At 36.3% G+C, this 12,104-nt stretch overlaps 1 protein-coding gene across 1 annotated transcript in view; it reads left to right on the forward strand.

Moving 5' to 3' along the window:
• LOC126779650 (Kv channel-interacting protein 1) overlaps positions 1–12,104 on the forward strand; it is a 67,887-nt gene that overhangs the window by 42,875 nt on the left and 12,908 nt on the right. Inside the window, exon 2 of the mRNA XM_050503802.1 lies at positions 4,690–5,018. Within this exon, the coding sequence (XP_050359759.1) occupies positions 4,863–5,018 (156 nt within the window). The 5' untranslated portion in view covers positions 4,690–4,862. The remainder of the gene's footprint in view (positions 1–4,689; positions 5,019–12,104) is intronic.

Raw genomic sequence — 12,104 nt, forward strand, 5'->3', positions numbered from 1 at the left:
TTATTTTAGCGCCAAACGCAATTTGAGCGCGTAAACATATGTCAGAATGACAGCTGACATATTACGTTATACGAGGTTCTTTATTATGTACGTATTGGTTTCAGAATTGTGTATTTTATTTCTGTTGAATGTATGTTTAAACCAACGATTTATAAGAAAAATGTCGGTGTAGAATTTGTTTTTTTGTTGAATTTGTTTTTGTGTAGTTATTTGTGTAGAAATTTTGTGTAGTTATTTATGTAGAATTTGTTTTCTAAACAATGAATTTAATACGAATTTAAATATTTAAAAATGTAGTTATAATTATATAGCCTTTCTCCCACGGCAACAGTGGGGGGATATGTGGAGCTCGCCGGTGTCCAAGGCGCCGAATGCGCCCCGGACATCGGAAAACCACTAAGAACCAGGGGTACCCTTTCCGTCTTAACGAGGAGCGCCACGGGATCGCTTTCGCATGCTACCGTGACGCTCTGAAGATAATTATATAGCCTAATACAACATAAGTGAAAGTATATGAATATTTCAGTGTATTTAATGAAATGCATCACGATAGAGATTTAATAAAAAGCGACACAGAGATAGTTAAAAATATATGTATATATAATTATTGAAGATGGATCAAAATATATAAATACTCTATGGTTTTGCAATGCATCACATTACACACATGCCTTTGTCTCGTATACATATAAAAAAAACTAACCTAACCTAACATCACACTTAATATTTATTTCGTAATTCGAATTGATTAAAAAAGTTAGCCATAAACCAACTATGTTTGATATGAAACAGTTATAATAAAGTCACGCGAGGTCGCGGTCATTTTCGTAATCGCGATACGAAAGTTTGCGATACAATCTGTTTTGACTTACTTCGACAAAACCAAACGGTCGTAACTCCGGTTTCAATTATTTATGTAAACATGAAACTTTGTCATATTAAACACATTTAGCTTCCATTTAACAGTAATAACGTTAGCGTGCTTTGTTGCCAACATTGTTTATTTGTAATTAGAATATGGAGCTGCAGTATTTCAAAGAATAGTGTTCGTTCAGAATTTATTTTTATAATTTCTAATAGTGGGGCAGGACTGGCAATTGTGAGAAATATTAACATCCCTTAGGTCACCAACGCGCTAGTGAATATTGAGAACTAAGACGTCGGCAGTGTTATGTCCTGCTGCTATATACACTGGCTCTCACCATTCAAACCGGAACACAGCAATATACAGACGCCTGAGGTTAGAATATATATTTAAAGATAATAATAATAACAGATTAATTTTCTTCTTAAGCCAAATATATGTTTATTTAATAATTCACCTCATGCTCGGCAATAAAGGAGTACATTAATCAAACTTTCATGCCATGCCTTGGAGAAGCGTCGTGGAATAAACTAAGACCGTCGCAGTCCATCTGTGGAGCATCACTTTATTAATTTTATTGGCAACATACTGAGTATTGAGTGGTTTATACTTCTAGCGTTGTTAACGTCTCTGGACCCTTAGCTCGTCTGCCATTCTGAATTTTAAAAAAGTTGTCAATATACAAAAAAATATACATCTTTGCGATAGCTTACCTATTTTCACTGTAACGTGTTACGTCACAGTAATTTTCATAGACCGTTTTACGAGCGTCAAATGGCGCCCGAACAGGGACTCTGTTAATAAATCATCGATTTTATTTGCACGTAACACGGTATTATTAAAATGAGTCCGTTGAGAGTTATTTCTAGGCTAGGCCAATTTTACGTGTATATTGTGTATGCCAGTGTAATTACAGGCACACAGGTGACAGGTGGTGCATTGGCGATGTAAGGGATGGTTAATATTTCTTACAACGCTGATATCATTGGGTGCTTATGTAAATATATTTAATCAAAACACGTCACAGATTTCGTAATAAAACGCTTTTAAGTAATTACCATGTGCATCCGACCTTCTCAAAGTGCATAATTTATTTCGATTAACGAGTCGTTAAAGCTGATTCTCGAATATCTGGTTGTCTTTATAAGCCTTTGGTTAAAGTTTGAATCCAAACATTTGTAACGATCAGGGATCTGAGTTCCTCTGGTTTATTTTTAGATCCTTGTTGATAAATAGAGGATGCAGACAGTTGTTATTCATTTAATATTGTGTTGGGTTTTATGTGCGCACAAATATTATTGGGATATTAAAATTATTGACCGAAATACACTTGGTGATAGACCTTTATGCAAGTCTGGACAGTACCATCCACTTATCACATATTCTACCACCAAACAGCAGTACTTAGTTTGTGTTCCGGCTTGAAGGACGAATGTTTTACTAAATGCACAAGGGAGATAAAATCTTAGTTCCCGGTGTTGGTGGTGCATTGGCGATGTAAGGAACGGTTAATAATTCTAACAGCACCAATGTACGGGCGGTAGTGACCAATTACCATTTGCTTGTCCACCTATAATATATATATAATGTTCCTCGCATATGTCTTCTATGTATTTTGTTCTTATGTGTGTCAACGGTTTTATTTCTTTTGTTTGGAATTGTAGACGGGCTGTAGTGTAATGAAAAAAAAACGAACAAACCCTCTATTCAAAAATAATTATGATCGTATTTCGACCGCTGCGTAAACACTAGTAAAAATAACAGACCATTAAAAGCTAAATGTATAAATAATATAAGTCACAGAAAATAAAGAAAATAATACGTTGAACACGATAATTAAAACTTTATCAAACGTTTTTTACACGACAGCATTACATGTTCAACTAAACGCCTTTTTCACTATCGCGAGACGTGCGAAATTAATTCATATAACACATTTATTTACAAGAAAATAACCTCAGCAAATTGTAAATTATACGCCCATTGTTCACACATCAAAATGTCTTATATTGTTGTATTAGTATTCGTTGTGTTAGAAAGAGAGAGAAGAGAGATGGCCCAGTGGTAAGAACGCGTGAATCTTCACCGATGATCGTGGGTTCAAACCCGGGCAAGCGGAATTTGCAAGTGCTTAATTTGTGATTGTAATTCATCTCGTGCTTTACGGCGAAGGAAAACATTGTGAGGAAACCTGCATGTGTCTAATTTCACTGAAATTCTGCCACACGTGTATTCTACCAACCCGCACTGGAGCAGCGTGGGGGAATAAGCTCCAAACCTTCTCCTCAAAAAAGGGAGAGGAGGCCTTTAGCCCAGCATTGGGACATTCACAGTCTGTCACGATACGGTGTTAGAGAGAGGGTAATTAGGTAAAAAGTAGGTACGTCCTTGGACTTCGAGCTTGCTTCAAAGCAAATTTTATCAAAATCGCTTCAGTGGCTTAGCCGTGAAAGCGTAACAGACAGAGTTACATTCACATTTATAATTTTTTTATATAGAATGGGTAGGCGGACAAGCATATGGGCCACCTGATGGTAAGTGGTCACCAACGCCCATAGATAATGGCATTGTAAGAAATGTTAACCATCGCTTACATCACCAATGCGCCACCAACCTTGGGAACTAAGATATTATGTCCCTTGTGCCTGTAATTACACTGGCTCACTTACCCTTCAAACCGGAACACAACTATACTAAGTACTGCTGTTTTGCGGTAGAACATCTGATGAGTGGGTGGTACCCACCCAGACGAGCTTGCACAAAGCTCTACCACCAATTTCATATAGATATTATTCAGCATTTTAAACCAGTATTCTTCGAAACTAAAGTAGAATTTTCACCGTGGCGATTCTTAACAATTCTCACAATACATAACAAAGCTTTATTGTTAAGAAAAATAATGTACAAAAAATTATACACTTGCGAAATGTTTTATATATGTCCTGAACTCGTAGGTACGTTGAGACTTATAAGGGCACAGATTCTCGCAGTTCCCGGTTCAAAGCCGGGGGATAAATTCAATTAGGATTATTTTTATTACGTTAATTAGAAACGTCACTTGAACGGAAAATAAAACTGCTATTTACGACATAACTCGTTAAACGACCACATTTAACTATTTCTTTTAAATAATTTTATCTTTTAGAATGATCAGCTGTAATGTAGAGTTAAACAAAAACTACAAAAATCATTCGCACGAAAGAAATTTACGAAACAGACTATAATTACAAATTTTATAGACACCATACAACGAAAAATGTATGTTGTTTTCATAGTTTACGTTTTATATGAAATAAACAAAAGATTTTATACAGGAATATATTATCTATGGACTTACTTGTACGTGATTTTCTTTTCTTTTTTTTTTTCTCGCAGTGGAAACCTTCAGAAAGGTACCCGGTCCTATGGGGGTGAAACCGGGTTATGTGGGATTCTTACCCACTAACGTGATTTTCTATCTCAACATTACTGGCTGATACAACTGTTGGTTTTAAAAATAAATATGTATGAGAGGTGGTATTTAAATTAAACGATCTACTAATCGTATAACTTATAGCTTAGCATGATAGAAAATGCTCGACTGCGTTTATCGATTATAAAATTACTTCTATTAAATTCTAGGAAACATAAACGAAACGCCAAAAACTTAATACGTTTTGACAACTTAGACTAACACTTTAATGGCGACTTGCCAATTTAACGCGGGAAACGAGGTACCCAATTGAATATCGTTATAGGTTCTTTATCATCGAAACGGAATTGTTCAACTGATATATTTTTATTATAGCGATAAATTATCTAACATAAAACATTTCTTGTTACAGAAATCCTGCCCCGGATCTATCCGTTTCTTTTTATAAATTATAAGTGAAATCGACGTTATAAAGAACCCAGTGCAGATTAAAAATATAAGTGTCAATTCGAGTGTCAAGTAGAATATGCTTGTCACAGATTAAAGATAACTAAACAGATGTAAAAGCGAATTTAAAAATTAATAATGGCTACGCCACCGGAGTCACCGGTTGAAGAGCATGCTTATGAATTGGAGCCGAACCGGACGCCGAAACCGATTCCTGTTGCTTTGGAAGAATTATGCAGACAGACCAAGTTTACGAAACAGGAGATTAGAGTCATGTATCGAGGTTTCAAAACGGTAAGTTTCTTTATATTTAACTTATTCAGGTAGTGGTCACCACAGTCCCCAGTCATTGGCACGTGGTTAATATTTCTTATATTAACCATCCTTTACATAACCAATGCGCCACAAAATTGGGAACTAAAATGTGTTATGCCTGTAGTTACACTGGCTCACTCACCCATTAAACCGGAACAGAACAATACTAAGTATTGCGGTTTGGCAATAATACTAGCAAATCTCACACAAGTACCTATGTATTACGTAGTTGGCACCGCCCAAGGTCCCGGGTTCGAGTTCAGTTGAATAATGTGTTTGTTTACGAGCTATAAATTCAATGGTGTATGAAGAATAAACTTACGCATAAACAGTTGCGAAAATATACAATTCTAGTTTTCTTTTAAACAAGCGAATGGTGTTTACGCTTAAATTTTGTTGACACAAAAATTAATTCACATGCAACTAAAAGGAGTTTGTATATAAATCAAAAATTTCTACCTTCGTCTCTTTAAATAGACTATTCTAACCTTTGATGAACGGTCACCATGCGATTTGCTAATAACCCTAGCAGGGTTGTGTAGTGCATATAAACAGCCGTGCTATTCTGTATGTCACTCCATTATTGATTTGTGTAATGTTGACAACCGACTTATGGTGATACACTATTTTGATGCGTTTATTCGTTTATACGGGTCACCTGATGGTAAGTTGTCACCAACGGCCATAGACAGGCATTGTCACATCACTCTCAATCTTTGGGAACTCAGATGCTATGTCCCTTGTGCTTGTAATTACACTGGCTCACTTACCCTTCAAACCGAAACACAACAATACCAAGTACTGCTGTTTTGCGGTAGAATATCTGATGAGTGGGTGGTACCTAGTCAGACGAGCTTGCACAAAGCCCTACCAGTAAAATATGTCACTTTATGACGTTTCACGGCCGTTATCCGCGGTGAGTTTCGAGCTTTTCCGACAGACTAGTACTAGGCTTACAGAAGCTTAGTGCGAGTCCTTTTATTTGTACGGAATTTTGAACATTGTCACTAGATAGCGTTGTTTTCATTTCGTACAAATCACAGTTAACGTCAACACTATTGAATAAGTTAAAAAATCTCGAATTACCTTCTGTGTGCCTAGTACTAATATGAAAGAAGAAGCGGTTTTTTAATGTGGAACATCTATTAGACCGCCTTTGAAGTGAGACCGACTTCGTATGCCGTGACGATGAACGACATGACACTCTTTTATGTCATCAAACCTTCTGCTGCTAGCTAGCTGCTCTCTACTCCCCTGTGTGTACGTAAACAGCTTATAAGTGTCCCAATAAGTCCTATCTTTTTTATGAAAATGTTTGGAGATTACCACCACGCTTCCTTCCTTGTTTAAAAAATGTTTTCCTTCACCACCTAGATGAATTATAAACGCAAATTAAACACAAGAAAATTAATTATTGTTTGACAATTAAATATACCAACTTGAATGATAAATCATCCAGAAAAAACCAAATTAACTAACCATGAACTACAGCAGTCATAAATTTAATCCATTTAAAGTAGCTAGTTTAGGTTTAGGCAAAGCTGTGGTGCGGCTAACCGCTACTACACCACGTAGCTTACATTTAACTTGAAATATAACTTCGCTTTGATATTTAAGTTTGTTAATGCTCAACCTTTATATGTCAAGCATTTTTTATAGCGCTTATTTTAGTAATTTTGGTAATGACCTTGTGGTAAGGACGCATGAATTTTGACCGATGTTTTCGAGTAGCCAGAGTAAGGTCGATTATAATTCCCATATTTCATATTTACTGGGTGGTAAAGCTTTGTGCAAGCCCGTCTGGGTGAGTACCACTCACTGCCGCCAAACCACAAAACTTAGTATTATTGCGTTCCAGTTTAAAGGGTTCGTGAGTAACTACGGGCGCAAGGGACATAAGATCTTAATTCCCAATGTAGTTGGCGCATTGGAGATATAAGGAATGGATAATATTTCTAACATCGCCGATGGCTATCGGCGGTGGTGACCACTTCCCATTAGGTGGTCATTTACCCGCCTACCTATTACATAAAAAACCAATGAGCCTCAGCTTATTATTTTAATGCTCAAATATATGTATAAGAAAAATAAAGTAACGGCCTTTATTTGTCCCACTGCTAAGGCATCCTCCCCATTTTGTGGAGAAATTTCCTCACGATGTCTTCCTTCACCACAGAACTCGAGGTGAATTATAAACTCAAGAATTAAGCACAATAAAATTCAGTGGTGCTTGCTTTTTTTTTTTTTTTTTTATATCGCCGGGAGGGCAAATGACTCTACTCCACCTGATGGTAAGTGGTAGTAGAGTCCAAACGTTTCCAATTTTTTGGAAGTGCGACAAAGAAAGGAGTTGCCAAATTTCTTTGTTCGCGATGGAATTGATGTCACAGTTAGGCGGTGACATCGAGAACCAGCCCGCGTGGACTTAAGAAGGAAGGGGGAAGCAGGAATTAGAGAGAATAATTCCTCAGAGCACTCGCCGTGATACAGTCGATAGAAAGCGCTCAGTGCTGCTATCTCACGACGCAATTGTAAAGGTTCAATGGTGTTTGTGACCTTTACGTCGCCAATAATGCGTACGGCACGTCGCTGCAACCGGTCCAAGGCCTCAAGTAGGTACTTAGCGGAGCCATCCCAAAGGTGCGAGCAATATTCCACGCAAGACCGTACCTGTGTTTTGTACAGCAGGCACAGTTGTTGTGGCGTGAAAAAGCGCCGCACCTTGTTCAGAACTCCGAGTTTCCGTGAAGCTGTTTTTATAACAGCCTCGATGTAATCCCTTGGACTAAGGTCGCAGCGAACGTCAATCCCCAGCATGGCGATTTTGCTTTGCATCACCAGCGGAGTACCACAGAGGGAGGGAAGAGGGGAAAATGTTGACTTTTTCGCCGTGAGAGCGCATACCTGTGTTTTCTTGGCATTAAACTCAACAAGATTATCAGAGCCCCATTTGGCGATGAGATCTAACGTCCTATCGAGTTCAATGACAAGATTCTCCCGCCTCTCCTCAGTTTCCGCCCGCCCAGCCACTGCGCGTCCGTGGTATCCACCATGCACTGTACTATCATCTGCATAGCAATGTATGTTCCCAAGGGAGAGCATATCATTGATATGCAAAAGAAAGAGTGTGGGAGATAGCACAGATCCCTGGGGGACCCCAGCATTCACTACATAGAATTGTGAAGCGCAACCATCTACTAAAACACGAAGGCTACGCTTGTGTAGGAAGCTGGCAATCCAGGTGCATAGCTGAGCAGGCAGACCATATATAACTATGAATCATCGGTTAATATTCAAGTCTTCTAACCACTGGCCATCGTGGCTCTCAAATAAATCAACCTCTTCTAACCGAGATTTATTTGCGAAGGAACTCTATACGAAATAATTTTTTCATCATCGTTGAAATAAATATTAATTTACAACCCCTAGGTATAACATATAACAGTTTTATATTAAGCTAGAAGTAAAATTTAAGTTGAGCTATCCAAAACAATATTTTTAACGGAACTTTATATTATAAAATAAAGCTATATTACAAAAATTTTCTAGTCTCAGTATTTTTTTTATTTTAGTTGACTGTGCATTGATAGTATTTTTTATAGTATAAGTTGGTGGACGAGCATATGGGCCACCTGAAGGTAAGTGGTCACCAACGCCAACTTATACATTGGCATTGTAAGAAATGTTAACCATCGTTTTCATCGCCAATGCACCATCAACTTTCGAAATCAAGCTGTTATGTCCTTTGTGCCTCTAATTACACTGGCTCACTCACCCTTCAAACTAGAACACAACAATACCAAGTACTGCTTTTTTGCGGTAGAACATCTGATGAGTGGGTGGTACCTACCCAGACGAGCATGCACAAAGCCCTATCATCAGTATAAAGTCAGTCAGAACAGACAAACAAATGATTTTATATTATTAAATATTCTAACTAAGAATACATAGTCGATATTGATAATATAAAATCTAACTAACATTGTATTTGCTTCCGTCGTTGTCAAATTGACAGAACTATTTTTGGCGCCAACGGTCGTCGGCATTACCCACTGACCTTTTAGTTATCGATAAAACTATAGCTATCTCGCTTGCACGTATATTGATGATGTTATATTATCTCTTTTCAATTCGTTAGTATCGAAAACATTCGTAACAATTTTTAATGAGAAATGCGGTTGTTAGATGTAAAAATATTTTTTATATTATGTTTGTAAATATTTTAATTAAACAAGGTAGCCATGTTTTATTTATTTTACCGCGTTTTTATACTTTTTAATTTTATTATTGATATTAAAATATATACTGAAAATGTTGTATACAGCTTAGGATTAAATTAAAAAACAAGGGTTAATAAAATATATAGATACTCAATATTGTATTTAGTTATTTTTTTTTTGTGTTTCTAACACTTTACAAATTATTGTAAGCAATATGGTTCATAAATTACTCTAAACAATATTATAGTTCTTTTAACTATAATATTATTAATACAAAGCGCTGTCATTTTTTTTCTTCAGCGCCACAGCGGCTGATTTAAGAAACAAATATGTTTGAAGTATGGGTGATATGCGACAGCAGTTATTGTTTTTCGCAAAAAGAAATATAATTAAATTAATAAACTTGTATATTTTATTTATTAGTAAATTTTTGTCTCAATGACCTTCATTTTCATTGTTCATTTATACTCGTAATCCTGTGATTACGAGTATAAATGAAAAAAATATAAGGATTAGATGACGTTTCGGGTTTTTTTTTTCAATCGAAATAATTTCATTCATTTATCTATCCGATGTGACACAAATATATACATACTAATATATGTTAACTATATTTTCAAATTTGTGCTAGATTTAACTATTCCAACCACGGAGGAGTAAACACAACGGACAAATAAACAACGTAGAAATCGAATTGACACGATATCGTTGGTCGAGATCTTGAATAATCTATGATATTCACTATGGATTCGCGAGAAAATGGCGTTTTTAATGTCTTTCTGGTGGTAGGGCTTTGTGCAATCGTCCGGGTAGGTACCACCCACTCATCAGATATTCTACCGCAAAACGGCAGTACTTAGTATTGTTGTGTTCCGGTTTGAAGGGTGAGTAAGCCAGTATAATTACAGGCACAGAGGACATAACATCTTAGTTCCCAAAGTCGGTGGCGCATTGGCGATGTAAGCGATGATAAATATTTCTTACAATGCCAATGTCTATGGGCGTTAGTGAGCACTTACCATCAGGTGGCCCATATGCTCGTCCGCGTACCTTAAGTCCGCGAAGTTTTAATTGGATATTTGGATAATAAATTAATTATTGTATCACTTATTAAGTGGAGTAGTGTTGTATTATAAATGAAGGTAAATTAACCAAGAACAGTTTGTAGTGCATAATACAGCAGAGCTATTAGCAAATTGCAAGGAATATCTAAGTTTTGTTTATCTTATTTATTGGTGGTAGGGCTTTGTGCAAGCCCGTCTGGGTAGGTACCACCCACTCATCAGATATTCTACCGCAAAACAGCAATACTTGATATTGTTGGTTCCGGTTTGAAGGGTGAGTGAGCCAGTGTAATTACAGGCACAAGGGACATAAAATCTTAGTTCCCAAGGTTGGTGGCGCATTGGCTATAAGCGATGGTTGACATTTCTTACAATGCCAATGTCTAAGGGCGTTTGGTGACCACTTACCATCAGGTGGCCCATATGCTCGTCCACCTTCCTATTCTATAAAAAAAAAAATCTATACTCCTTTGATTGGAATAGGATATGGAATCAAATAGATGCCTAGCAATTTTGCTTAAAACCTTATTCATTAAATACGAATTTGTAATAACAGTGATGTGACTTTTTTCAAGAAATTATAAAAATACTAATAGGATAAGAATCCGTATAATTTAATCCATAAATTAATATCGAATAACAGAGAAACCAAAAAACTTATCATGTCCGCTGTGACCCGATAAGTTAAAATAATATATTAGTCTTGTAATCTGAAACTGCCGGAGGATTTCATACCTTGGTTGCCATTTATTAATTATTATTAATAAATGATTTTTTTAATAATAGGAATCATACAGGTATTTTTTTTTGCTACATGCTATGGGCACATATTTTAGTTTTTAAACGTTGATTTGTCTTTACAGATGACGATGAGTAAAAAAAAAATGTCACCAAGTTTTGCGCTAGGCCCGAGCCTACTCAGCCTAACCGAAAATAAGCCCCTGTTCTGTTATTTTAATGCCTAAAAATGATATTAATAATTATATAATTTATTTTTTTGTAAATTTAGAATTTATGTAATTAGTACGATGAAAAAGTGTAACTATTGTTTCTTGGCGGTTGATCTCGGTGGAATTCACATTTCGAATCGGTGACAGCGCTTGACGATTCATAAGAACTTGTAAAAGCATATTTAAAAAAAAAGATTTGATGTAAGCAACACCAAATAATGAAACAGCGTATTACGGTTTTAGAGACGCGTGTCTGTTATCATTATTAAATACCGCCATTTTTTATTATATTGTACATTTTCGTGTCTCGAACAACTCAATGTTGCCAACATTAGCGTGATCTCACGCCATTTTGTTTATACAATGATGGGCATAACGGTGAGTTTTTGAATGGCTCTGCGCTCAAATTAGAATCACGGATGATGAATGAAATAACTATATTCCACTGTTTTCTAAATTTTGTTTGTTATTTCCACTGTTTTTCAGCATATATCTATATATAATTTTTTTTTAGCATATCCAAGATCATCTGACGTATATCCATACCAATCAATGCATGCTATATCCCCCGGTCCCCTCTGGTGGGCACCCCTTCACCCACCTAGCTACGCTATTAAATATTTCTAAAGATTCGATTTTCAAAATGTAAAAGTCAATATTTAACCTATAGCGTTTAGAAATTGATATGTTATTTTTATTTTGATAATGATTAATACTCTGTCAAGCTTATGTCGACCTGAAAGTACGAACTAAAATAGCTTACTAATTGGTAGGGCTTTGTTCGAGCCTTTCTGGCTAGGTACTATCCACTCATTAAATATTCTACCGCTA

The sequence above is a fragment of the Nymphalis io genome, chromosome 29 (genome assembly GCF_905147045.1).
Source record: "Nymphalis io chromosome 29, ilAglIoxx1.1, whole genome shotgun sequence".
Classification (NCBI taxonomy): Eukaryota; Metazoa; Arthropoda; class Insecta; order Lepidoptera; family Nymphalidae; genus Nymphalis; species Nymphalis io.